This window comes from Acanthopagrus latus, chromosome 8 (assembly GCF_904848185.1).
Source record: "Acanthopagrus latus isolate v.2019 chromosome 8, fAcaLat1.1, whole genome shotgun sequence".
Taxonomy (NCBI): domain Eukaryota; kingdom Metazoa; phylum Chordata; class Actinopteri; order Spariformes; family Sparidae; genus Acanthopagrus; species Acanthopagrus latus.
Genome location: NC_051046.1, coordinates 23,649,575 through 23,677,429, shown reverse-complemented (window position 1 = coordinate 23,677,429; position 27,855 = coordinate 23,649,575). Strand labels below are relative to the sequence as shown.

The window sequence follows — 27,855 nt, the reverse complement described above, 5'->3', positions numbered from 1 at the left end:
AATCTGGATGTGCTTTGGATACAAAGGAAGCATTGGGAGGCAATAAAGCCTCAGTATGAGTCTGAGCAAACTGCATAGAGGATATACATGACACCGACGCCGTGACACCAAAAAAGCAGAAGCCAAGTAAAAATAAACTTGGCCCCAGACATGCACAGAACACTCTCTGTCTTCTCTCTGAAGGGAGACAACAGGTCTGGATGGGACCGACAACAATGTCTCCTGAGAAGAAAATGAGCCCTGCTCAAGATTCAATAAACCTCAGAGCACAGAAATAGGACCTCAATCTGGGTTTTTGATTGCTCAGACCATCAATCACTGGAACAAACAGCTCTCTTCTGACAAAGATTTAGCCACTGGGGCAAGGGCCAATGTTTGGGGCTTCCGGTGTAGCGAGCCAATTTCTGGTCAAAGCCTCTTCCATGTGGCGGTCATTGTTTACAGTCTGATTAGAAACTTGAGACGCATCCAGACAACAGTGGCTGATCAAAAGCTAGATCATTGTCAGACAATAGCCGATGGGCTACAGCCAATGCATTCAACATCTTTTACTCTCCACATGGGTGATTTACCTGCATGCAACCAAAGTAGGCTCAAATGTGAAAAAAAGAGGTAAAACAATTCAGGCCCATCATAACTGTGAGGGATTCTAACACAGTGGAAATGTCCCATAATATAGCCACCAAAGGCTAAGCAGTTCAACAAGACTCTCAAGCTGTTTCCTAACTGCTGATAAGGCAAGGAAATGAAATCAGCACTAGCTAGTGTTGCCTTGGGGAAGGGAAGAACCAAGAGCAACCAAAATAGTAATTATCAAAGTTGTGTCTGCAGGGGAGCGGAAAGGAATTCAGCACTTAAAAGATCATACCTGCCATCTCTTGTGACAGCGACAGCCTCGTACTCTGCCCTATTCTTTGTGCTAGTGAAAACGGTACATTCATGTTGGCCTCTTAATAACACTCAATGTGGTAAAACAGTAGCCTGTTAATCAAATAACAACAATAAGACTGATCAACATGACTACGAGCTAACAGTTGTAAGTTAAAGCAGAGAAAAAAAAAAGTTCCTTTTTAGATTCCTACATTTCTCTGTTTCTTCAGTACAAGAGAGTAGATTTTGTCATGCTAATGAAGCTTTGCAGAACTAATTAAGACGGAGAGGGACAGAAATGACCCATGTACACTGTGTGACATTTGAAGTTGAGACAGTCAGTCCTTTCATTTTGCTGGACAGACAGCTGTGCCTCCCTGACCTTGATCTTTTGAGATACATAAATTAAATCAAAGGGGAATGCATTTAATTTAATGTAAGACAGCATTTAGCCAAATTATGTATGGATAATTAAGTTCATCCAGTCAGATGTAAACACGCAAACAAGATATTTTGGATGAGGATAAATCCTAACATCCACACCCACCTCTATAAACGGACACGGTACATTTCCAAACTCGAAAATGAAATTCTCGATCAATGTGCACAGAGGCAGAAATAACTGACAAACACTGTGTCACAAAGACAACTGGGACCAACTGTCTAAATTGGAGGGACTTTCCCAGTCTATGTGCTACCTAAACAGTTCTGACCAGTTTTTAAATATGGGATGAGTGATGCTGTGTGTTTTGCTAACTATGTGCGAGCATGCATGTGGGTGTGTGTACACACTTGCATTTGTGAGTAGGTTAAACATGTGGTCGACAGTGTTATGCAGTGTGCGTGTACGTGTGTAGTGTCTATGCGTGTTGGCGGTTGGAGGTCAGAACAGTGGAGGAGACAGATTAGTGAATCAGGCCAAAGTCCTGCTCATGCCTGACTTTAAGCTGCAGCAGGCAGCCTGAATCATTCAAATCTGACTCACAGTATTCCTGTTTAACTCTGAAACTCGGTTTCGCTCCCTCTACATCCCTGTCACTCTTCATCTTACATGCTGAGGAATAGACTGGTCAGAGTCTATAAATGCTAAAATAAAGGTTCAGGTGTATAATGAAGACACTGGTGGCCTTATCTCATACGAGCTGGTTTAGGGCAAGTGTTTACATAATCTGTAAAATCAATATTCTTTATTTTTTCAATATCTAAACTAATGTTTGTTTGTGACAGAAATGTTCTATTTCAATATTTCAGCACAGGTCTGAACCTGAACTGAACATGAAAAGGCTGATTTGTTCAAGTCTTTGATAAGTTGAAGACCTGCATTGGCGTTACGTTGAGAGATTTTCAACTCGAAGCACTCAGAGGCCACACAAAAAAGGCAGTCTGAAAACAGACGTTGGGCACATAGAGAGAGATGGCAGAGAGATGGTTTTACCTTCTGAGAGGCTCCATTGAGGAGGCCTCTGTCCCATAATGCTTTGTTCCCTGTGGGGTCTTCATCCACATCATCGCTGGTGTTGGGGGGCAGACGGACCTGACAATCCCGAAAGAAATTAAAACATTTATCTCTTCAGCTTCTCAGTTCTACTGGGCGGCAGATGTTTTTTGAGTCACTACTGCCACATGTGTTTTCTGGTCCAATGCCACAAAGAATATGTGATGCATCTGATTAGAAACAGTTGCCTATTTTAAACTCTATTTCAATTTGTTCTCCATCTGCCATTCAATACAAGTCAGACAAATACATTAAACACTCCTTGTCCCCACACTTACAATGCTGATGTTACCAAACTTGTCAGCAGAGGCCATAGTGTCGTAGTCCAGCAGACAGGCTGTGGTCACCCAGCGGGGATACGTGTCGTCAGCAAAGATGATGAGCTGGTTCTCGTTGCGTCTGTAACGGACCCAAAACAGGCTCTCCTGAACGTCAGACACGATCACACGCTGGCCGATGGTAAAGATGCCACTCACCAGGTTGGGAACATGCTAGAGAGCATAAAGGACACTTAAGAGTAGGACAAACCATGTATATACCATAATAATAATAAGAATAATAATAATACATTTATTTTATATAGCACTTTTCAGCATACACAAAGACACATGCCTGGCTGAAAAGCAGAATAATAAAAACAACACACTAAAAACAGAGAGACAGGAGTTCTACATTAAAAGCAGTTAGCTTGGGGGAAATCGACTCTGCTGAAGTGATGTAGTGCTGCTGCCTGATGTGCAGCGCTGTTCATTGTTCCAGTTGGTTATACACGAAAAACTCATTTGTCATTCTGGAATATCATGACCAATATGGGAGGTACGCAGGAAGAGACACAACTGTTGCAAATCCAATCCCCAACACATCAGCCCATTTCACTGATGTATTGCTACAGTGAAATTGTCCAGACATGACCCAGTGGAGCTGTATGAGCTATTGCAAATGTCTCAATCAGTTGGATCAGACATTAACAAAACTTCCTGCCAGCTTCCTGGTACAGTCTTATTGAGCCTATTTGTGATCTGCCAGTTATAAAACTATTAATTCCTATACACACAAAAAAGCTCATGCATATGACCAGGTTGGAGCTGTGACATCACAATGATACACGGAAAATACTTTTTTCGCCCCGCCTCGACAGTCAGACCGTTTGTGTCCTGATAAACTGCCCCTTTGCTGTGATTTATTTTAAGTTGACATGATTCAGATTTAAACCTTAATCTACAACAGAAGGCATGGAAGAGCAGGAGACTTTTTACTGAATTAAACAATTTAGCTAAATTTACACTGATGTCATTCACTATCAGATAAAGTCAACATATTTGTCCCTACAGGGAAGAAAAGCTCCAGCATTGCCAGTTCATGTCTACTGGAATGTGCCAGCAAAGCAAGTGAGGCTACAGTACAGCCATTGTTTCAATGGTTTATTTAGTCTCTAAAATGGTAAAGATAACAGTTTAAACCCTATGTACTGCATTTAGCTGTACTTGAGATTAGGTTATCACTTTAAGTCATTCAGAGAAATTTGGTTAATATAGGAAGATTTCCGATTGAAAAACCTTATTATTTGACCACAATTACCCTTAACCATGTTCCTTTAAAGTTTTATTTTCCCCTCAAGGATATCCATCTACAACTCTGCTGTGTCAAACAGAATGTGATTTTATCCTGAATTAAATATGCTCAACTGAAGGCAGTATTAACGCAGCTATCAACTTTATAGATTTTTGTAAATACATGCTTGTTCTGAATTTGATGCCAGTAACAAGTTTTAAACAAGTTGAGACAGAGGCAACGAAAGACTGTGAAAGTTGTTGAATGCTCAAAGCACACCTGTTTGGAACAATCTACAGGTAAACAGGTTCATTGGTAACAGGTGATGACACTGTATTTGGTATTTGGGCCTTTGCCTTACCTTGTTTTCACACTTGCGAAGCAGCTTCTTTTTGCCCAGGTCATAGATTCTCAGCAGTTTCCCAACTCCCACCAGCACTCGTCCCTGGAAAGGAGCGATGGCCAAAGGGACGTCCTCGACTGGAGTCTATCAAACAAAACACAAAGACCTAATAAGCCACAGCTATTCAAATCTTTTTGTCAGCTTTTAGGAGACTTTAAGTTGAGATCAGCAGTTTTGTTGGTTACAGAAAGAGGTCATATTCATGAACAAGTAGAGGAATGGTCCTTTGTCTCACTCAACACAGCTCCAGATGTTCATTAGGTCATAACTTTGATTTAAGAAGATGTGAATGACATCAATATGTGAAAACAAATACTACACGAGCCTGACCACTCTTTGGTCTTGTCACTGTGTCCAATCCTGTTAGATATTTTGGAACAAAAAAATATATTTATAATTTTATTTGGTTTCTAATTATTTGAATGAATTATGAAATCAAAAAGTCATTACCTCTCAAGAGATGAGCAAGAATGTTGGCAAATTATATTTTTCAAACAAGATTACAGAGGTCACGAGTCAAAATTCTTGAGAGTCACTAAGAGCGTCTTGTGATTTCGTGCCTTTTTTCTTAAAGCGTTTAATGTTCAATGGGGATGAGGTCTGGTAAGTGAGGATCGAAGAGCGTCATGTCAGCACCCTTTACTTCTTCCATAGTCTTAAAGACAGGTCAGTCTTTACTTTGATGCCCCTCTGAGGTTAACTGTTCTGCCAAATCCTTAAATCCTCGACATAAATTGTGTCTAACAACTTTAAGCCAAACAATCTGTTAAGTTAATGACTTTTCCCCTATTTTGTTAAGTTACTGTGCAGCTGTTTTTTTTTTTTTTACAACACGCTCATTTCATACAGCTTCATTAACCCTTAGGTAAGTCTGACCTTAACCGTGAAGAAGACATTCTTAAGATTAAGGCTACAGTTTGAGGTCTTTCAGATGTATTTTTACAAAGTTCTCATCCTTCATTCAGCTGATGCTGCAATCATTGTAAGACTGATGTGAACCTTACCCAATCTGAGTGGCTGTGAGGATTTTGGGTTGCCTGCCTTTATAGAAGATTTCTGCAGTCAATCTTTACTTACCTCTAACAAACATGCAACTTAGTGGCACTTTGACACTGATCATTTTGCAGCCCTCAGGTGAGCAATCAGCTAAACTACTATCCTGTTTTTTGTTTATCTGACATCTCAATTTGAGACAAGTATAGTAAAATAACAAATAAAGTAACAATATCAAATAAATGGAAGAGTCATTTTGCTTATGTTTAATGTTATCAGAAAATTGTGTTGACATTAAAATATCTGAGATGACAACAATTGAAGATACCCTTACTAGCCAGATCAGGGCTTTTTTTTCCCCTCAAATAGTCCAATGACACTGCATCGATACACTCCACATCCGTGAATCACTCCACTTCCAAAACTGGTTGTTAATAATGGTTCTAATCTATATAACATATAGGCATTATTAAACCCCTTGCAAATAGGGAACCTGCTATTGTTAATGAGGGGAAAGTAGTTGGTTGCCTAACAGAGAAATTGGAGTTGTGCTCGCTGTTGCCTGCAGCTCTTCATCTAACAGCTCCTTCCTGTTGCATTAGTCTCATAAACTGGTCAAAACTACACCCTGACATTTTCATATTTCAAAGTGATCTGTGGTCAACAAATGCCCAGTTGAGTGTTGCTTTGTTCTGTAAATGCTTTTACATTGGTCCTACACTCAACACTCAAACTGAAGACGATCCATTTCAAGTGCCTAGCCTACTTCAAAATTAACAAGATAATTGCTTTCAATATGAACCAGCAGCAGCAGGAAATGTTTAGTTTGTAAATTAATTAATACTGAGCTCTACAGACAGAGCATTTTTTCATTCTAAAAAGCTGGTGCATCAGGTAATAATGGTGCTGTTACAACCTTGTTGGTCATTGGGAAATACAACGCAGAAACCCTAAAAAGTCCATAAACCATGATAGTGTAACATGACTATGTTATGCATCAGTACCCGAGTTGTCTTCTATCTGGGAAATGCATGTGTATGTTCTGCATCGGTAAAAAATATAAGTGTTTAGACCACCCTCATCTAAAATATCTGGTCTATCTGGTCTAGTGGTTGGGAATTTCCGTCAAAAGAAATGGCTGACACCACGGTGCAACACTCATGACTCACTTCCCTTGTTAATCCACATCAGGTAACAAACACAAGTGGGCTGATTTACCCCAATGGCCTCCACCCTGCTCAAGTTTCTGGGTAATTGCCTTGGAGCAGTGCTTGGTGCCAGGGACAGTAGCATCTATGTTTGATGTCATTAAGACTTGCCTGGAGGCTGTTGTGGATGGTGCACTTTAAAGACCTGTATTTCAAAGTAAATCCTAATCTTAACCTCCATCTTAAACCATGACCAGCTAACACTTCAATTTCAATAACAAAAGGAGTTTTCCCAGACAATTAACACCCTTGGGCCCAAACTCTATGGTCATTTGATATCAGGTCCCCAGGAGGAAAATGTGGGTTTGGGGTTTCAGGCAAACCAACCTTGTGCACAAACTCCAGCTTCTCCCCTCCACTGACGAGTCGATAGGTGTAGATAAAGCCACCACCCACTGATCTTGGGTTGAGAATCATATCCCTGGCAACACCCACCAGAACATACCAATCATCTCCTGTGTTGGGGAAACGGCACACGGCGACACTGAAAAATAACAAAGAACAAGAGAAAGAAAGGAGATATGAGATATGGGCTCTTGAACATCTGCATTATTAAATACTACCATGATATCCCTTCAAGTTGCTTGCTCACTGACCATGGATAGAACACAGAGATTGCAATACATCCTGTAAAAAGGAAGAGAAAAAAACTACAACAATCCTCTCCTCTCTTTTAGCTGCCCATAAAATATCTTATGGCAGCTGTCCTTATATTCCCCCACTACTGAAACCTACTTAATATAATTTAAGAGATGCTGGGAGTTTTAGAGGCTTGAATATCAATTTGAAAAGGCGTAACAAACAGAAAAAAAGTCTGGGGTTAGTCTGGACAGGATAACGTCATTTAACCCCATGACACCACACACAGAGAACACTTATCCAATATCCAATCCAAAAACACGATCTAATATTGAGTATCGTATCGGTCCAATATTGGCCAAAAACACTGGATCGGACACCTGAGAGGTGGATAGATTCAAGTTTTACTTTGCAGAAAGCAGTGCTGCATGGTAAGCAGTTTCGTGGCTCGAACACACAGGGGTAAACTGCATCTTGTTTTTGCTCGTCATTGAGGTATAGGCTACACTGTGTTATACCTCGTATCTTACACTTGGAATATAATATATTTATCATAAATACTCAGAACAACACTCAAATAATTTTGAATCTTTGAAAAATACTAAAAGTTCTTGGGTAAAGTCACAATAATAAGAAGCAATACTTCTGCGAAACTAATTCACAATGTTGTCTATGTATATCTTCTTTAAGAGAAGTAGAATAGTTCTTCTACAGTTTAAGCATGTTTTTAAGTTTAAGTTAAGCAAAGTCCTTCCATATGGATGTATTATCTATGGCTGTATTGTTTAACAGAGGGGGAAAGGCTGAATTGGATCAATATTGGTATAAACAGTTACTCATTGTTGTCTTAATGGTATTAGACATGAAAAAATCATCGACCAGCCCCAAACACCATGTCATGTCAGACCGCATCTTCAGCAGTGCCTGTGTTTCACACTTTTAACAGTTGTTTCATATAACCTTGACTCTTTCTAATTCTCATTCTTCCATTCTCTTTAATTCCTTTCCTGCTTAGAAATCATTTCCTAACACTACAACCATCTGTATACAAACACCCCCACTGATTAAACAAAAAGCTGAACTTATGGCATTTTTTCCATTACATCTTCCGGTCTGGGTCATCTCAGTTTGACTCAACACATCAGGCCAGCTCAGCAGACATTTGCATTTCCATTACAACGGGGCTACCTGCTTTAAGGTGTCTTTAAGTGATGACAAGCATGTGTAGTGGCCAAGGGAGCAGCTGTGAACCTTTTTCTTCCCGGCAGCAGTGTTTGGAAAGTTCACTTTCTACATGAACTAGTTCAAAGTTCAGTTCACAAATTTTAATATGAACTAGTTCATAGCTCTTTTTTTACCCCAATATGTTGCTGCGAGCTATTATTTTTCAAAATTGCCACAGCCCATATAGAACCATAGACAGCAATTATTTCATCAGTTTTAACACTAAAACTGCAGCTCTCCGACAATATACTGCAAAACCAGGTAGTCCGGCTGCAGCTGGGAGATGACGACAGCGGAGCCGCTACTGTACGCCATTGATGTGATTTGGGTGGTAGAGGATCTGTTTTGGTTCGCCGTTGCCATGTCTTTTGATTTTTATTCACTCGCACATACCTTGAAAGGCTCACCGGGTGCTTTAGTTCAATGTGCCGTTTCAGGTTTGCTGTTGACGTTGCTGACGTTGCTTCATGAAACCCCGCGGGCAAAGTTTACGCGGGTCAGATTTTTCCCACTTGGATCATCACTGACCTTTTCATAAAATTGTTTTAAGTAATCATATGAAGATGTTGGATTAATGGTGGAGGCAGAGTCTGAGGTAGTGCTGCTGCCTTAGTTTGTTTTTGTCTCCATGCTTCGCATGTTGATGATGCATGCGGCGGTGTGACTTGTGTTAGCGGTGGTAGCTGGTGTTGCCAGACTGGGTGTGTTTTAGCCGGTTTTCGCCTGGAAGGATCTATGGAAATCTGGCACTCTCTTGAACAAAGTAAAACTGTGAGAGAGCGTCTTTCACAAAAGCCAGAATGAATGCATTCACCATAACGTTCATGTTCGCTCAAAATATGAACGAGCTCATGAACGATCGTTCACTGAACGCGTTCAGGCACAACACCGCCTGGCAGAGCTATCTAAAAGGGCTGTGAATAAAGCTCCATCGATTCAGTGGCAAACACATTTCCTGTAAATTCCTCACAATAACACTCCTCCGTTATTTAGTTATTCAAAAGCTTTTATTATGAAGCAGAAAAATTGAGTTTTCACCAGCAGTAACTTCACAATCTCCTCAAACAGCTGAAAGTGATCACACTGAAACTGTAAAATACAGCAGATACCTGAAAGTACATTGGAGGGACATTGGAGATAAACCAAACTAAAAACGCCTTTCTCTCAGGTTTCCTGCACGGACATAAGCTGAGTCTCAACACAGGCTCATTTGAGGGAGAGGGGGTAGTCATGGTCATTGGCCATAAGACGTAACCGCAGCCGACTTGAAGGCAGGGCGGGCACACTTTGGACCTACTCCAGAGAAGGTCCATCCTGGGCGCGGCTTGGTTTAACCTTGTGTGGTAAAACTGGTAATGGAAATGCAAATTGGCGTGGCTCGGTCTGACTCGGTGTGGCCAAAAGTCCCCGGTGGGAAAGCCCCATCAGTGTCAGTTTTATTACACCATTCCAACAACTCCCTTTTCCTTCCTTTATAATCTCAAATGTTCCGATTCGGACATGATCTAAACTAAGGGTGGGTACTGTTTGGGATTTCAGTGATTCTTTTAAGGTTTGAATGTATTTTAATTTTTTTTTTACAAGACAAAATGTTGTTTCTAGAGTAGCACAAGAGACTAAATAGTATATCCCTGCAAACAAATAGTTTGTGAACATCAACGCGCTGATGGTAAAGAAGAAAGCAGCCTTAGTCCCTCATCCTGTCATCCTCTCTCTGCCAATTTAGAATCCCCTGCTGGCAGCTGTTTGAGGGAGGCTTTTCCAAATTTTAAGATGTGTGATAATTTAAAGTGTGCTGAACAATTTTGTTTATGCTCGTTCCAAACAAATGAGCTGTTAGCCTAACAAGTACTGTATGGCTGTAATGGACACCTTTCTTTTTCAATCTGTCTGTTCACTCATTCCTCATCTGAATGCAGTTATCTGCTGTTCTACTCGTGCCAAGCCAAGGAATCGAAGCTGCTCACCTGAATGCAGCTTCGTTCTGTTCCAGCTGCACCTGATCCAGTGTTGAACCCTGTATGGGGTTGACGAGACGCACCAGTGAGGCCCACTGTCCTGCCCCGGCTTTAGGGGCACCAAAAATGGCTTCTGGGAGATTCTCGTTCAGGAATGCGGCAGCCATCTCAGCAGCTAGCTCTCTTTCATCCTCACCAGCAGCCTCTACCATCTCCTGCAGAGGCAACAACAAACAAAGCAGGTCAGTGGACAGGACAGCACAGCATTCTGGCCATTAGCTATCCTTTCTCCATTACTAGGTAACTGAGAAATTCACTGTGAAATATTGAACCAAAGCACACTGCCAAAAACACAGAGTACATAGTGATTTTGTGGTTATGGTGTGTTCTTATTGGATTCTTGCCCGGCTGATATGCACACTGGAGTTGGAACAATTAGTTGTCACAAAAATATACAACAACTGTTTTGCTAATTGCTTAATCGAGCTAACCCTCGGCCAAGTAGCCAGTAGGTCAGCGGATAGAGGACAGGCCCCACGTACAGAAGCAGTTTCCTCACCGCAGAAGCCCTGCATTCCCTGCGACTGCTACTCCTTTGTCCTCTCCTTCCTCTCCCATTCATTCACTAGTATCCGCACGTACGCACGCCGCCTCGCTCTCGCCTTACGTGCACACACACACACCTCACGCACCGCCTATTCCTGAAAGGAGCTACGCCACTCTTACAACAATGGCAACTGCAGATGCAGGAGACCTACTGACAGAACTTGAACCCCCCCCTCTTTCACTCAAATCGCAGGTGTGGAAGTATTTTGGATTTCCAGTGAGTTACGTTGACAAAAAAGCCACAGTTTGCAAGCTCTGCAGAAACTAGATGGCAGGTTATTTTGTTTAAGTTTCCAATTGACTGACGATAAGTTATTGTTGCATTATGTTAATGTTTTAAATTTGACAATGTAGTGTGGTACATTGCAAACAAACGTCAGATATTATATTGCATAAAAGTCTAGTAAAAATGGCATATCAACCTGTGCTTTAAAGAAAAAAAATGTAAAAATCGAGAATCGAATCGAACCGTGACCTTAGAATCGAAAACGTAATCGAATCGAGGATTTGGAGAATTGTGACACCCCTAATAAATAAATAAATAAATAAATAAATAAATAAATAAAAATAATCATCATCATCATCATCATCATCTTCTTCATCATCTGGTTCTGTTGAAGTTGTCATTTGCTACATAAGGTCAGTATATTCTTAGCAAGCCTGCTCCACAGAAAAAAAGGAGATGCCGCAGAGTTTCAGCAAAGTGTCTGTTACAAGCACATAACAGTCAGTATTTTTAAACTCCAACCTGGGAATAGAATGAGAACTTCAAGCTCCTTGACTAAATGTATTGCGTTAAAGAACCACTTAGCAGGAGGAGCATTACTCCATCTTCTCAATGATGTTGCACTTCATACCTCAGCCATCTGTTGCTTTCTCTGAGCTTTGGTTGCCTCAGTGTAGGCATTGTGGTCGGTCTCGATCAAAATAAGGTTGTTCGTCTCTGGGTGGATTACAAATTTCCTGGGAGTGTACTGCAGAGGAAAGGCCACCTGATTGAAGACGGCTCCCAATTTCTCCAAAGCCAAGATTCTGCCCGACAGAAAAGGAGAGGGCGAAAAGACACAGTTCAAAAAAATGTTTGAGTGGTACAGCAAGGTTCCAATGACAGATTTAAGCCTCTCACCATAGCCGTTTCGTAGGTCCTGCCACAAACTCATAATTTACAGTTCAGCACAGGATTTCTGGTGAATGTTGGACCATTATCACAACAAAATTGATGTATCATGGATTATCAGATCATGTGGTCCATACCTGAAGTTATTTGTTTTGTTTGTTAACTTATATTGCAAAGCGATAGAAATTAGAGTAATTGCACTTTCAAATTCACTGCATTTTTGTCTGACTTTAATTTCTGAATAACATGTAAAAACTGCATTTGTTTCAAACATGCTTATCAGTGGCTGAGGAGTATAATTATCAATCACACAAATCTTCTTCAGAAACATCAAACATACAACCAGCTGTCTCATGGGTAAACAGTGAAGCATTTTCACTCTACATGCCCTACTTTTCCTGAACTTAAACTCTCTAGAATGTTTAAACTAACATAACACACTGCACTGCTAAAGCTAAACACTACCATATCCCTCCATTGCAATGTGTATCCATACCTCAGTGTGTTGGTGGAAATGGCCACGATGCCCTCAGGACATTGCTCGGAGGCAAAACCAGAGGCGTATTCCAGAGTCTCATATGACAGAGGGGTCAGGTGGAAGCGAGACTGGTACGAGTAGCTGAGCCAGGAGCGGCTGGACATTGCCAACACCTGAGAAGAGACACAGACATCAAAGATCCTCTCTCATTTAAGACGACAAAAATGACAAGACCTGTTAGAGCTTAAAGTTTTGTGTTTTGGTTAGCCAAAGGCATTTGCTTTCATGTGTGTGAGAGTAAAAGAATGTATCATTTGGTAATTAAGTTATAGCACTGCAGTTATTTTGGCACTGTTAGCATATTTTGTGCGTGTACTGATTAAATGCCAATGTCTGAGACACATACAGCTTCCTGTCCCTGCATCCGGACTCTGAAGAGTTTGACAGGTCGTGACCCCAAGTAGCGTGTTCTGGTATCTGACAGGTCACCCGTCACTGGGTCAAGCACGGTCCTCAGCAACACACCATTCTGAGAGTGGGGATCAAACACAGAGACACATTACTACGATTGTCATATAAATAAGCAATAATGTTTTCATGGCAATTTCTATTAATGCTTGATTTGGGCTAAAATTTTGGACCTCTACTGTGATTTTTGGGTAAATGGTTGGTTAGACTTCTGATTACAATTCACAGGTTGTTGCAGATATTTTGAAAAGAATGATAAACAACTAACAATACTGACTTATTGAAAACTTAATATCCAGCCACAATATTCCTCCTGGATGACTGATGAGACTGCTATGCTTTATGTCTTTAATTCATGACGATTGCAATACATGATGAGAATTGTCCTCTTGGGTTAACCACTAATCTGAGTCACTGCCGACATACTATAGATAAGACTTTCACAGGGGTTTAAAGAAACAGTTCTTGAAACAATCTGACAAATGAGAAATACCTGAAGTCCTATGTTGAGGTAGAGGAAGCCGATGGTTCCCTTTTCTCCAAGTTCATCCTGTTTCTCGACCCCTCCCATCTCGACAATACACAGACTCTCTGGCTGGGCTGGAAGGGCCTGCATACTCAACGGCTGTAGGCAGTCCTGAACAAGATAAAGATTCAGAGGGTTATGACCATTATAGCATACAAACATTTAGCTGAAGATGTCTTCTTCAGACTGCATCCGTAAGGTTAAAACACGTCTAAATAAAGTCTTAATTGATAAAATTCTGTGTCAGACACATTGTTTATTCCGGAGCTGCTGATGCAAGTAGCTATGTTTAAGCGCCGCTTGAACAGAGACAGGTAAAAATGTATTGTTCTAAACTTCAGTTTGCGTCATAACATCATCATGTGCTAGAAAAGACGCCAAGCTCAGCATGTCCAGCAAGATGAGTGTTATGTTAACATGAGCATATTGCTGATTTGTCATCTTAGCTTCCTGCTAGCATCACCCTGTTAAGACATCTAGCTTTCTGTCTGATTCATCCAACTGTAACATATCAACAACTTTTGTTTACATACACCATCAAAATCATAAATTGCCTTGCATGGTATTTCAAATTTAGTAAATCAAAAGCTAAATTGCATTGGAAATGTTTACTTTTCAGCTGATCAACTTGAGGACAGTAAGCAGTGTATGAGATGGAAGAGGTCATTGGACCCACCCAAGGTAATTAATGATCAGCTTAGATAATATGTCCATTGTCTGAGAATGAGGCTGAACAGGTCATTAGTGCTGCCATAGGCCACAGGTAATCAATTTCTCATCCTTGCCCATCACTCCCTTCATGCATGCTGTCCACTACAGGCATATATTGCAGGTTAGTAAGGGCCTTTGTTCTCATTTGATTAGTAGTAATGAAAACATTACGCAAAACGTAATTGTTTCTAAAAATGTGTGCATGACAGGATTCATCAGTTACTATTTCACACCACCATTTGTTTTAAAGAAAAATCTCTTGAGCCGCGGCTACCTTTCAGTAATCTTCCCACTAAAGGTTTTCTCAAACCTCATCAAACATCAGGTCTCAATGATTATCAGATATCTTTGTTCAACATTAACAATATTGGTTGACAACAACATGTGGCCCCTGATGATGTATATCTAATGAAACCAACATTCTGACTATTTTCAGGCTGGATAAGAATAGGACATAACCCAAATCTTTAAATCTCTGCTGCAACAACAGAAGAATCAAGCTTGAGATCCTCCTACACTCAATTTCCTTTTGATAGAAACTCTCTGCAATCCAGGCAGTTCTAACATCAGGCAACATAACTGTTTTGTAAGAATGTCATGGACTGTCAAGCCCTGCCCCCAGAACCACTCTGATAACCAAACAGGAACTTTGTTCCTCCTGTCATGTCATCAGGAATCCAGGGTGTATGTCTCTGCCAGCAACGGTTTGACAAAATTGTTTTATGTTTTCAGAAAATCATTAATTCAGTAATTTTACAATTGAATGGACATACAATTTTCTCCTCATCTTTAGAATAATCTGACTGATTGAAATGTTTTCAGATTGGTTAGCACCAAAAGCTCTAAAACAGAACATAGTACCTAACCTCAAACAAGTACGTGCACAATACCTGGTACATGTCAACAAACAGGAATCCAAGCAGACTACACAATTTTTTGGCCACAACAGACAAACAAATAAACCCATATTTTTGCTGCCAATAAACATACTTTGGAAAGACAATAATAAAAGTGAAATATGGCATTATCCAGGGTGTTTCTACCTGGGGGTAAGTAGCCTCAAAAGTAATTACATAGGCGAAGATGTACAGAAATATTAATTGTTTCTGACTTGAGAAAAGTCCAAACAAATTTGTTTTGCTAGAGGGATATAGGAGACCCGCCTCAGCAGGACTGCATTCAAATTAGGTACATTCAAACAAGCGGGTCCTTCTCTACTTAGCAGCCATAAAACTATGATTAATGATGCAGAAGGGAGAGGTTTTTCACACACACACACAAAAAAAGAGTACTTCTAACACTTAAAACTAATTCATAGGGGTCTGGTGGGATTACCAAGGCCAAAAGGACAGATGACATCCCAGTGATTGAGGGGGTCAACGGATATAAACAAGTTAAATTCAAGACATTTTAACGACCAAGGGCAACCCTAAGTGAAGTAACACTTGGACTTTGAAGTCCCACTTGAATCACTAATATTAAAGTATTTCTTTGTTTCTTTCACTGTGCGTTTATGTACTCCCAGTTTACATACTGCTTAGCTTTGCTATTTTAATGGGCCATGGTGGATGACTTATGTGTGTTTTCAGCATGTTAGTCATTGTGTTTTAATTAACGTTCAACAAGTTACCGTCTCAAACAATGAAAAGAGCAGACTCCTGATTGACTGACTAACCGTCGCCCAGTCGTCTCTTCTTTTCATAAAATCCAGAGTAAACAACTTTTGCTTTGCTTCTTTAGCTGTCCGTTCACTTGCTGTCCATTTTCTGCTATTCTTTTGCTTCGCTGGGTTAGACAATAATACAGAACATATGATTTGAATGTGTCAGTGTGCTGTGTGTTGTTTTTTTCAGACTAGTGTTTCTTCCTACCGAAGGATCCAGGGAGATGATTCGGACAGTGTTGTCAACCAGTCCCACGGCCAGGAATCGCGAGCGTTGCTCACCAGGTGGAACATTAGCCAGGCTCATACAAACCACGTCTGCAGACATTTCCTTCCGCTCTGTGTACTCATTCAGCTGTCCAGACTAGAGACAAAAAGAGAAACAGGATTACTACTCAGTCATCTCAGTCCTCTCCTCTGGTTGAGGCACAAGTTTCTGTCTTCAATATTAGTTTTAGTCGCACTGAAATCTTCAACTTTTGCCGTTTATATAAATTTGGTCAAGCTAATAGGGTTTGATTTAGCTGTGCCATCATATCTAAGTTTGCAATATAGCTAACATTGAGGTTTTCATGTCTGCTGCTAAAGACTGTCAGGGACAAGACAATGAGAACAGACTAATTGATATTAAAAAAAGCCAATGTTGATGTCTGCTTTAGTAAAGATTCCCTAAAATCCTTTAATCCCCTCCTGCCCTGTGATAACCTCTGTTATGATTTGGCACTATACAGATCAAATTGGCCTGACTTTAGACACTATTGACATCAGTCATTTGTAATATACTAGGTCAAAGTAGCACAAGACATGAAATGCTGATGCATAAAATCACTAACACAAAACCTCAAATGCAAAATTTAAATATTAAAAGAATATACCCGTTTTCTGTGAAGATATTTAATTTGAATAAGTAAACACAATGTGCAAGTGCAGACAAAAACATTTTTCTTACCGGGTCCATCTCAAAGTAGACAAGCTCCCCTCCTGTGAGTGCGATAACAACCTGTCTCTGGTTCACAGCGCAGCGAACAATAGTTTTTTTGCCAGGAGTCTTCCACTCGTTTACACGCTTGTCTGCTCGGATGTGGCGGATACCGTCTGGGTACACCTGTATGGAGATAGAAAGTGAATAGTGGGCAGGTTAAATTCTTGATTGCATTTACTGTTTTCTTATTCTAAGATATTGTACATATAGTTCTTCAGTTAATTGTCACATATAGAGCATGATGAGCAGCATCACATTCAAATATTTAAACTTTTCTTACAGATAATTTGGTTTGGAGATTTGGAAATAGTTTGTGATGAAATCATAAAATAAAATGGTCAAGACTGCTTGTATGCAATCTATTACTTATACTTAACAGTTGTCTAGTATGAACACAGATATGAATAAGGATGATCTAAAAAGGTACATTCCACTCACCTGAACCAGAGCGTCTTCACCGAGCAGTGAGCAGGAGAGAGTGGGTGTCGTCCCAAGAAATCCAGAATCTGTCACTTCCTCTACAGTCTCCCCGATGGAAAGTACCAGAGTAGCGTTCACGAAAGACACAATGATGTAGGCATCAAACTCATCTAATGAAACAAAGAATACAGACAAATAAACAAAGGATTACTGATTAGGAAAGCAATGCTGATGGTGTTGTGCTGTGTGTACATGATCTTGACACTTGGGAAGGACACAGTCACACAGCAGGGTCGTGTTCTCAATATTTCCATATTGACTCTCATGGCGGATCCCAATAAGACTGCAGCTCCTAACCTGTACTTTATGTACACGTTAGGGTAAAGGCTAAGGTGAAGATGTAGTGAGAAACACTGGATGATTTAATAATCCACAGCTGTATTAAGATTTGTTGTGATTTAAAAAAAGTTTAAAAAAAATGTTTTTCCTCCTCTCTGAACTTTTGCAGAACAATCATAACCATGTGGTCTTCTTCTAGGATCTGCATATATTTTGCATATTCATGTTGGAATAGGTCCAACCTTTATTTCATTCTTAAGTCCAATGCTGAAACAACACACTCACTTTATTCACCATGAAGACAGTGTGTGTGAGTGCATTAAAGTTAAAGACATAAACATGAGGATTTATTTCCCCCACAGGAGACTCAGCTTGGCAGTGTGTCATCTCAGTTTGAAAAGACAAATATATGCTGATCTGTTTGCAAACTCAAGACATGACAAAGTGCAGCCTTATGGTAACACAACCTCCATGTGGTCAAAGCTCACACCATCCAAAAAGGATAAAGACCAGACAGTCTGCAGACAGCAAACAGTATCCAGACCTCACATTATCAAGAAAAAATCTAAAGGTTTACATTTCAAACTACTTTCATCTTCAACTTATGGTGGTGGTAAATGTGACAAAGTGTAAAAAGCAATTCACTTGAGGGAAATGCACTGGTGTACTCAATATTTCAAACTGAAAACACATGAACACCAAGATGCATGCAAACACTAAACATCTGCCTGTGCATTATGGCTCCTCACTTCCCTGTACCAAACACATTTTCAAAGGAGTGACAGACTAAGATATTAAAGGACACAGTCTTGAATCCAAATGTAAACATAAGGGTCGATTGCAAGTTGTTATAAATCCCTTGTTGATTTGTGAACGCTGGTGGATAAAAAGACTAAACAAAACGTTTCACAATGCTGCCGAGGGTTTGTACACACAGCACTCAGAGACTTCTAAACGGTGAAATTGATTCTTTCTGGCAGCCTTAAGATGAATCGTTGCCAATAAATCCCAGTCTCTACTGACATGACTATAGGCTGACATTTTACAATTGGAATGTAGATGCTTGAATAAGGAGTGTGTGAAGCTTATATACCTTCAACATGTCTGCGTACTGTCCACACAGCGTTGGGGTTACCGGGCAGCTCAGACACAGCCATCTCTGACACCTGATTAGAGCCGGACAGGGAAAGAAGTTAAGAGAAATCAAAAGGCAAAAAGGAGGCAAAAAATTTCATTTTCATCAAATGTCACATATCATATAGCAGTGATGTTGATAGGTACAGTACATAGCCTGCATCTCTGACGCATTTATATCTTTAGGGACAAGTGTGAGCTCTGAGTTTCAGAGTCATTAGGGCTATGTGTGGGTCATTGGTCAAACCGGCCTTCATGTGGGTTTGTAGGGCTAGGTGAGCCTAGGTTTGAATGGTTGTTCAGCTGTCTGGGGATAGAACTCAGTACTGCATTGTAGGTGACAACTAGTATCTTCGGCCACCTCCACTGCTTAAAGACAGTCATTCCAGTTTGACATAAAGTGTCAAACACAGGAGTATCTCTCCTGTCGGGCTTAAGAGAGTCTTGCCCTGAGGAGTTGGCCCTCCTGTATTGTGCCATTCCATTATGGAGAGGATGTTTTGTCTCCCTAATGTACACATCTGTGCCAAAAAAATGGGGAGACAAAACATCCATTCCATAAACGAATGGCAAAACACAGGAGGGCCAACTCCTCAGGTCAAGACTCTGCTGTCCACTGCAGTACTGAGGTCTCTCCCCAGACATCTTAACAAACATTCACGCCTGGGCTCACCTAGCCCTAGAAAACCAACATAAAGGCCAGTTTGACCAATGACCCATAAGAGGCTCCAACGACTCTGACACTCAGGACCACAAAGGATTTTAAAGCCTGCCAACTCCTCTCCAGCTGGTAAGAACTGAAGAAGCCTCATGGATGAGAGGTGAAATATCTTCAGGAAACTGAAACAAGTCCAGCTGCCTGCAATACAGCGCCTACATTTACCATGACCTGGATGACTGCGAACCTACATCCACAATTATAAAAGAATTCATTATAAAAGGAAAATCAGCTAGTCACTGTTTTTGGCTATCTATGCACTGTGTGAGTATTTCAATCATCATGACAAACATGGTATTGGTGAATAAATTAACTGGGCCACTGTCCAGAATAATCGGCTCTGATCGGTTCTGTATTCAGTCGGGTAGATGATGATGGATGATGCTTTACAGTTCAGGAGACGAGCTGTGTTGAAACCAAAGAAGTAAACCCCTAGTTTAGTTACTTTCAGCTATGAAATGCAACAGTAAGATGTGAGGCCAACCCAACTCAGGATTTTCTCATTTGAATTAGAATTTGTTGTTCAAAAGTTTCAATTGTTCGTGTAATTTCTTTATCAGCTTACATCAGTGTGTTTAATCTGTAGCCCGATGTGAAAACATCAGACTTCCACACTCTACACAGAGAAAGTCAAAGCATTCAGTTCATCAAAATCTAAGCACACCACAGAGTGTCTCTCCTGCGGGGCTGCAGACAGCTCTGTCAGAGCAGAGCTGGCGCTACACAAGTCATGATTGTTTAGAAAACTATTTTAGAGTCAGCAGGAATCCTTCACGCAGAGTTTGAATCAAAACTGTGATTTGAGCTCTGTTTCATGAAAACTACAACAACAGAGGTATGGATTCACTCGGGCACAGTACTGAGAAGGTCACCTGCATTTTAGCAGCTCTTAGAGTATAACACACAATCAGTGTGCTTAAGCAAACAAAAAGGGAAGAGACCTTAATCTGACAGTAAAATCTGACTGCACAGTGTTATGGATATAGAATGATGAAACAATCAGTTATTACCTTGGTTGCTTATAAACCTCGCTATCACCATAAAACTCTGTCTGTAACCACGTTCGCGAACAATGGGAAAAGTAAGTTTAACTGTTGAATTAATTCTATTTAAGTCGCAATGATCGAATGAACTCAGGTCCAGAGTTGTTGTTATTTGCAACTGAGGAAAACAGAAATGATCCAGTTGTCTATGCAGCACACGTCAGATGTGCATGAGAACTTTGTGTGTATATGAGCTGTTTCATAATGCTTCTTCACATGTTGTGTGTTGAGACTTTACCTTCCCACATGTCCAACTACTCAGGACTAAACACAGCCAAACAAACATTCAATTCTCATGTCAATCAACTTCCTGAGTTGATTCCAGATTGTTGCATATGTGTGTGTACACAGAACATTTGACAGTGTTGTCTGATGTATAAAGACTGAAGTGTCTGTTGAGACACACTGACAACATTTACAGTATGAATGCAAGCACTGAGCACAAAACACATGTAACTGTGGATCACAATTGTTAGTGAGATGAAAACATGCGCCTTATATAAACACCAGATGCAGAACAGATTTATGCTGAAATCAGATCCAGTTACAGACTCTTCAGTTTATACTCAGCGAAGAGACATGAACAAACTCATCATTTTTCAGCCAGCAGTGTGTGTGTGCTCATGTTGTTCTGTGTGTGCGTGTGTGTTCGTGGTGTTCTGTGTGTGCGTGCATGTACCTCCAATCCATGTCTGAGGACCCTCAAAGTGGATCGGGGTCCTCGTCCACAAGCAACATACAACTGTGGTGTATCTTCATTGGCCAAATCAGCAATCTGTCAAGAACAACAAGAACTTTTCAAAAGACTTTATGACAACATTACAGCTCCGAGGTATTTGGGAGGCTAAACAAACTCTTACCTGACAGGACATTATGGGGGACAAGTTTTCCTGTTCATCCACCAGCACGAGGTTCTTCAGGGGCCGGGGTTGGAAGAAGAACGTGTCTCCCTCTTCCAGCGGCATTGCAGAGGAGAACTCAGGCTCCTCGTCATCGTCACCCAAGTGCGCAATCTGGTAAAGGTAACTGAAGGAAATGGATGAGAGAACATCATGAGTAAAAGAGTTTTGATAGTGGAAAATCTGAAATAAAACAAAAAATAAGAAGTCAAGAATTGTGTCCATAAGCAGATATTAATGATTTTTTTTTACAACAATCTGAAGGGAGAAAAAGTAGAAGTTGGTTGAAAGTTGTATTGTGTTTGGTTAATAAATAACAAATGACTTACTGGTTTCCAAACTCTGAAGACACAAACAAGAAGCCAGTCTTCAGGACACACATGGCTGTTGCCACAGGGATGGTGTCAAAGTATTTCAGCCTGATTTCCGTGACCTGAGAAAGAAAACAGACTCCCTTTGAACGTGCATTTCTGTGCATCAACATTTAGCATATAAATCAATCAACTTACTCAGTAACAATGTATTGCTTTAATCTGTTTCACATTAGAGGTGAGTGATATTCCAAGTATGCAGCACCTTCATGAAGATGGATTTGACTAGGATATATGTTCCTTTGTAGAACTGATTTGATCCTTCATTCAGCTTTGCTCACCATTTCCTCATCTGTCTCCAGAGTAACCTTGAAGATGTCACCCTGCTCAGTCTGGGCCAGGAAGAAGAACATTGACTTGGTCTTGTGGGTGGCTGAGCAGACAAATATCATACCACGCTCTGGGTCATCCAGGTCGTTCTGCAGGATGGGCCAGACAAAGAGAAGGAAGCGAAGTAAAAATAAATGTGCACACAGTGGCTAAAAACTGACCTGACACGGAGGAATATAAAAAAAAAAACTGGAGTGGGTGAGATGACATGAATTGTAGCACAGCCTCCAAATAAACAAACCAAACAAACACCTCCTTACATTTGAAATCACAGTAGTGGGTGACAACAGTCATTACATCATTAAATTATAGCTTAAATCCTCAAAGTCAAAAAAAATTTCACTTTGATGCATGCTTCTTTTTCTTACTGTATTTCTGTATTTATGACTCACCCTGCGTCGTGGGATGGGACAGCGGATGTCAGGCTGGTCTCCAAAATTCTTATAAGTGATGTAGTTTTCCGAGCAGATCAGAACTCCACTAGGCCCGTCAGAACCACCAGGGACTGGACAGAAAAGGAGCATTTAGTGGAATGTGTTTCACATTATGATAAAAATGAAAGCAGCTGGAATTCAGGAGCAGGGTGGGCTCTGGTATCCAATCCGTTTGTTTCCTTTTACTACTTCAGTGTGTGATGCTGTGTTGGTAAACTGGTGCTGAGAACAGAGAAGTTCTCCAGTGGTGGTCAGAAAAGCGATACATGACAAACTCATCATATCTACAACAACTTCATGATGATTTTTTGTAATCTAAAACCTGACTTTAGGTTTTACTGACACAAATTTAGGGCTGCAGCTATCGAATATTTTTAGAATCGAGTATTCTACAGATCATCCAATCGATGAATCGAGTAATTTAATAAAAATGTTTTTCATTATTAAACAATATCAAATAATGCATAACGAAAACAACAGACCTGTTAAATAGACAAAGCAATTGGCTTTTATTCCTGAAAAAACATACAGGTATTTATTCTAACTATTCCTAACACCGGGAATAAGGGTGTGTGTTTGTGTGTTCATGTGTGCATGAGGGAGAGTGAGAGAGACAAGGGGTGTGTGTGTGTGTGTGTGTGTGTGTGTGTGTGTATGTGTGGAAAGGAGTTATTTGGTGTAGACTATTACTCCCTTACAATTTAACACAAATTAGTTTCCACATCTTAACATGATATCTAGTCATACTGACATCAGGCTACAGCCTGTATAAATGCCATACGCTCTAACTAGCGATGGTAGGCTACATTAAATTAGCTAATATCAATGTTTACAGTAGCTTGTGTTGGTGATGCTTGGTGAGCTGGTGTTAACAACTGGATGCTTTCAGTACAGATGTTGAATCATTGTTGACGTGCTGTTGCGGTACGCCAGTTCTAATTTGCAGCAAACACACTTTGGTTTACTTTGCATAGAAACGTTGCCATCTTTTTAAATTGTGAAATGGTCCCAAACTTTAGACATGCTCTGTCTTTTATGGCTCTCCGCTATCATGCCTACTGAACATAGTGATGTGTGTCCGTAATGGTCTGTGTGGAAAAATGATCCTTGAGCTAAGCAGGCCGCATAACACGGGTGATAGGAATTATAGGAAGCCTCGAGGCAGAGGTTTGCTTCAACCATTTTTGGAAATCGAATTATTCGAGTTACTTGAGTAATCGTTTCAGCTCTACACAAATTCCAACAAATTGAACATTACAAACATTTCTGGCTAAACTGCATTTCCCCTGACCGATTTACTTTTTTTTTTTAAACAACATCTTCTTTGCTTCTCTTTTAGCCTCCAACCATTTCCTAGTATTGCTTCCCTGCTATGCATAACTAGTGCATGTCCAAATGCTTACCAGTGATAAGGAAATTTCCATGCTCTTCCAAAGCCTCGCTGTACTTGCGGACCACGTGATTCAAGCCCAGGTCCAGCTCGTAAAAGGTGAGTGTCTGTTGTGTGTTAGCGGCAGCTTCTCCGGTCGGGTCATTGTCAGCTTCCTGAGAAGAGAAAATATCAAAATATAAGATCAGAGGTGTCCAAAATGAGTCCATCTTTAGGCTCAGTATGACTGATGATGCTAAGGGAGCAGTGGCAACTTTAAAAGGGGGTTAAAAAAAGGTTACTTAGTTGAAAATGGCTCTGGAAATGTGTGCTGAGATCAGTGACATTTGACCTCTGACATGAAGAACTCATCAAATCTAAAAGACAAGCCATCATTATCTTCAAGGTTTAGTCGGAGTTTTCAGGATTTTACCTCGTAGTCCATTTCTAGGCAGGCGAACATGGGATTTTCAAAGCCGACGTCGACTCCGACTACATGATAGACCAGTGTGTTTGCTTTATGGGCTTCCAGTGGAGAGGAGATGGTCAGCCTTGCAGCTGCATCTCTGTTCAGGATGTAAACCAGCTTTTGTTTCTCTATCGCTCCTGGACAGGGGAAGGACAAAGGACATCCAAAGTGCTTGATTAGGCTCAATTAGATTGAGTTAGTTTCTAACTGTATCATGCAGCATACATGTTAGTAATATGCTTTTGAAAACTGCCCAATCATTCTCATGAATCCAGTTGTCAGTTGATCAGGGACACCTTCCTAAATTCAATACAGTCTAATACAGCAGACCTGTGTTATATCCTGCCCTCAAAATATTCAAATGTACCCCCATTGATTTTATAAGCTAATAATTGATTCATCCAATCATTTTAAAACATTGTAAACACTTCTCACCTATCATAACAGCTCTGCCTTTTGGGTCAACAGCCAGGAACTGTCCGGGGACAATGCGCCGACAGCCGCTCTTCCCAAATGTTTCCTGGTGGATCTTCTCAAACATATTTTTGGATGGATGATATTCTAGGATGACGATCCGACCACTGTCACTTCCAACAACAATGTAGTCTACAAGCACACATGAACATGTATAAATATGAGGGCAGTACATGGAGCAAGAGAACAAAGCTTTTAACTAGGGATCGACTGATATGGATTTTTTAGGGCTGATGCCGATTTTTTTTTTTAATCAGCCTTAGCCAATGACCGATACGGACTGCTGATTTTTTGAGCCGATACTACTTTTGCTCCCACAATTTACATAAAAATTACATGGTGATGAAAACAAATGTTACGAGTTTCAATTTTTTTAAAAAAAGGAACATTTATCAAAATTAAAAAAGGTGTAAACAATATTTGACAAATATTAAAAACAGGTGAGGTAGAACAAGAACAAGTAAACAATTTTTAACAAATATTAAAGACAGGTGAGGTAGAACAAGAACAAGTAAACAATTTTTAACAAATATTAAAGACAGGTGAGGTAAAACAAGAACAAGTAAACAATTTTTAACAAATATTAAAGACAGGTGAGGTAGAGCAAGTAAACAATATTTAACAAATATTAAAAACAGGTGAGGTTTAACATTGCTCTGTGAAATGCTGCCACACTGGATTGGTTTCCTGCTCTGCCATCTCTTGCAGCGTCTCCAGCAACACGGAGCTGCCTGTGGACGCCTGTCTGTAAATAATGCCGGATCGGCGAACGCAGCACCCCACATCGGCCGATGCCGATACACGTAAAAAAACGCAAAAATCAGCCGATAATATCAGCTGGCCGATGTATCGGTCTATCACTACTTTTAACTCTGACACTTTACATTTCTGTGAGGTCTTTAAATGGAGGCAACGTGTGTCCCAGTGCATGCTCCCTTGAATACATACCTTTGGTTCCTCCAGTGAGTCTGAAGGCCATCAGGGACCTAACGATGCCAAAGACCTCCACTGTGAGCAGAGTGTGCACCTTTCCTGTATTGGCATCTGGCCGCAATAATTCCAAGATCTTTCCCCTAGAAACAACAATCTCCTGCATCTTGGTTCCTACCAAGACACAAACATCTTTTATCAGCATCCAGCTTGTGAACTCAAAACATAATTTACACACACACAAACTCTATGATTAATCGATGTCAAGCTCGGACACCCGAGTTAACAGGGGACCACCTGATCCAAAGATGGAAGTCTTTAGCCACCCGCCACCACTTTCATAGAGAAAGTGTGTGTGACTGAAAAGGTGGGGAAATGGTAAGACATACTAGAGATACCCCAACCACACAGGAAAAAGGCCAGGCAGCAGTCTCACCTGAGAAGTTCCCATGGATGGCATGAGTGATGCCAGTGGCTCGCTGTAGGGTGATGTTGTACAGAAACATGGCTCCCTTCTTTCTGTGGCTTCAACAAAAAATGTTCTTCAAGGGCTGCAAAAGGAGCACTAGGCCCGGCTCAAAACTGCACAGAAACAATAAAAGACAAGGGGTTTAAGTATGGACGGTGATATCTCTGGTAATACTTTGACCATGTCTTTGTTCCGGATAAAGAGGGCTATTCAAAACTGAACTGAGCAGCACTGTTAAGGAAGGAGCGCTGTGGTATGATCAGCTGCCTTCCAGAAAAAAAAAAAGAAAAGAAAAAAACCCACCACACACTTCACAATAAAGCCACTCGGAGTTAGTCGAGGAGTTCTCTAAATGCTTGCTAGACCCACAGAATGAACTCGTCAGGTTAATGTTTACATGCCAATAGCCGGCGAGCACTGCTAACGCTAGCTTAGCAAATACGACACGAACTTTATGCTCTGCAATACTCAATTTATTTACTTTCATTCGCCTAACCTGTCTTCACTGTTGCAAAGCAAATGTGGCTCAAAGTAACCCTTCCTGTCTCGCCAACGTTAGTCAGCAAACTGTGCACACATTTAACGTGTACAGCTCTTATTAACTTGTATTCAACTGTGTGAGCGCCCATTCATTGAAGGCGCCACTTCTGCCTGTCGCTATTTTTCCCCATTTCTTGCTCTATCGCTCAAGAACCCGCACCATTAACATGCATACAATGTCCATTTGATTGCGGACAAACTGTAGATTTGAAGGATGAAATATTTACCGGCGTGTTTGATAAGATGATTCAGATTATAGATGGATAACGTTTCATATACAAAGGCAATTTCCCCGTCTCTTAGGGAAGCCAACGATGAGCCGCCGTTTTGGGGTCCTTCATCAGTCAAACACCGTCACCTGAGGTGGCCCACACACTGCCTGGCGGAAATCTGAGACCGCCGGTAGTAGCGCCGAATCTCCAGCAGATATCGCCAAAGACCATAACACCAATATAGAGAAACACGAGGGGAGCATGGAGGGTGTGTGGCTTTCATGAAAACCATTTCTGATGACATTTCTTGTAATGTATATTGTTTTTTATAAAGGAAAATATAGTGAGCCACTTTAAAATCCTATGGAGTTTGCAGTTATTTCACATTAAATCGTATCCATGTTTTTTCTTTCATATGATTCCTGCTGAGTAGTAATGACGGCCTACACAGGACATGTTGGCTTCATCTTTACAAAGTCATGCTGTGCAGCCAAACACATGTGCAATCTTGCTATGTTATGTCAACACATCTGTCAAACTTTGATCAGCCCGAAAATCAATACAGTGTTTTTCATTTCATCATAAAAGAAGAAATATAAGACAATTACAGTGTCTAGTGTTCAAGGGGTTAATACACTCATAGTGCTGTACTGTTGTTGTTTAAGTAGGCTATGTTGGAATGACAACTTGAGGCTGAAATTCATTGATTCGGTAGCCAGGTAGCACAATTTATAATTTACACCAGAGCAGAAGTGTTTGTTCAACAGGGGTGTTGGGTGTCCCAAGGGTGGTTAGGTAGTCACTCCATCACTCCATCAGTAATACCTTTTTGGTCCACACTTTGTACCATTTATAGGGACAGACATACATGA

General features: G+C 40.7%; 1 protein-coding gene across 2 annotated transcripts in view; it reads right to left on the bottom strand.

Moving 5' to 3' along the window:
* The window catches only part of sf3b3 (splicing factor 3b, subunit 3), a 29,488-nt gene extending 2,334 nt beyond the window's left edge, over positions 1-27,154 (bottom strand). Inside the window, exons 1-24 of one of the 2 annotated variants that reach the window (XM_037107587.1) lie at positions 26,999-27,154; positions 26,199-26,344; positions 25,781-25,936; positions 24,794-24,964; positions 24,323-24,495; positions 23,924-24,065; positions 22,479-22,591; positions 22,038-22,175; positions 21,715-21,818; positions 21,347-21,512; positions 21,166-21,261; positions 18,685-18,757; positions 17,271-17,422; positions 16,800-16,955; positions 16,059-16,214; positions 13,444-13,587; positions 12,889-13,011; positions 12,501-12,655; positions 11,745-11,919; positions 10,291-10,496; positions 6,848-7,004; positions 4,278-4,403; positions 2,644-2,856; positions 2,306-2,404 (exon numbers count right to left, since the gene is read on the bottom strand). In XM_037107587.1, the coding sequence (XP_036963482.1) occupies positions 2,306-2,404; positions 2,644-2,856; positions 4,278-4,403; positions 6,848-7,004; positions 10,291-10,496; positions 11,745-11,919; positions 12,501-12,655; positions 12,889-13,011; positions 13,444-13,587; positions 16,059-16,214; positions 16,800-16,955; positions 17,271-17,422; positions 18,685-18,757; positions 21,166-21,261; positions 21,347-21,512; positions 21,715-21,818; positions 22,038-22,175; positions 22,479-22,591; positions 23,924-24,065; positions 24,323-24,495; positions 24,794-24,964; positions 25,781-25,936; positions 26,199-26,268 (3,264 nt within the window). In that variant the 5' untranslated portion in view covers positions 26,269-26,344; positions 26,999-27,154. Of the gene's footprint in view, positions 1-2,305; positions 2,405-2,643; positions 2,857-4,277; positions 4,404-6,847; positions 7,005-10,290; positions 10,497-11,744; positions 11,920-12,500; positions 12,656-12,888; positions 13,012-13,443; positions 13,588-16,058; positions 16,215-16,799; positions 16,956-17,270; positions 17,423-18,684; positions 18,758-21,165; positions 21,262-21,346; positions 21,513-21,714; positions 21,819-22,037; positions 22,176-22,478; positions 22,592-23,923; positions 24,066-24,322; positions 24,496-24,793; positions 24,965-25,780; positions 25,937-26,198; positions 26,345-26,727; positions 26,865-26,998 lie in introns of those variants that run through there. The other variant, XM_037107588.1, reaches the window with a different exon arrangement.
* Positions 27,155-27,855: the final 701 nt, after the last annotated feature.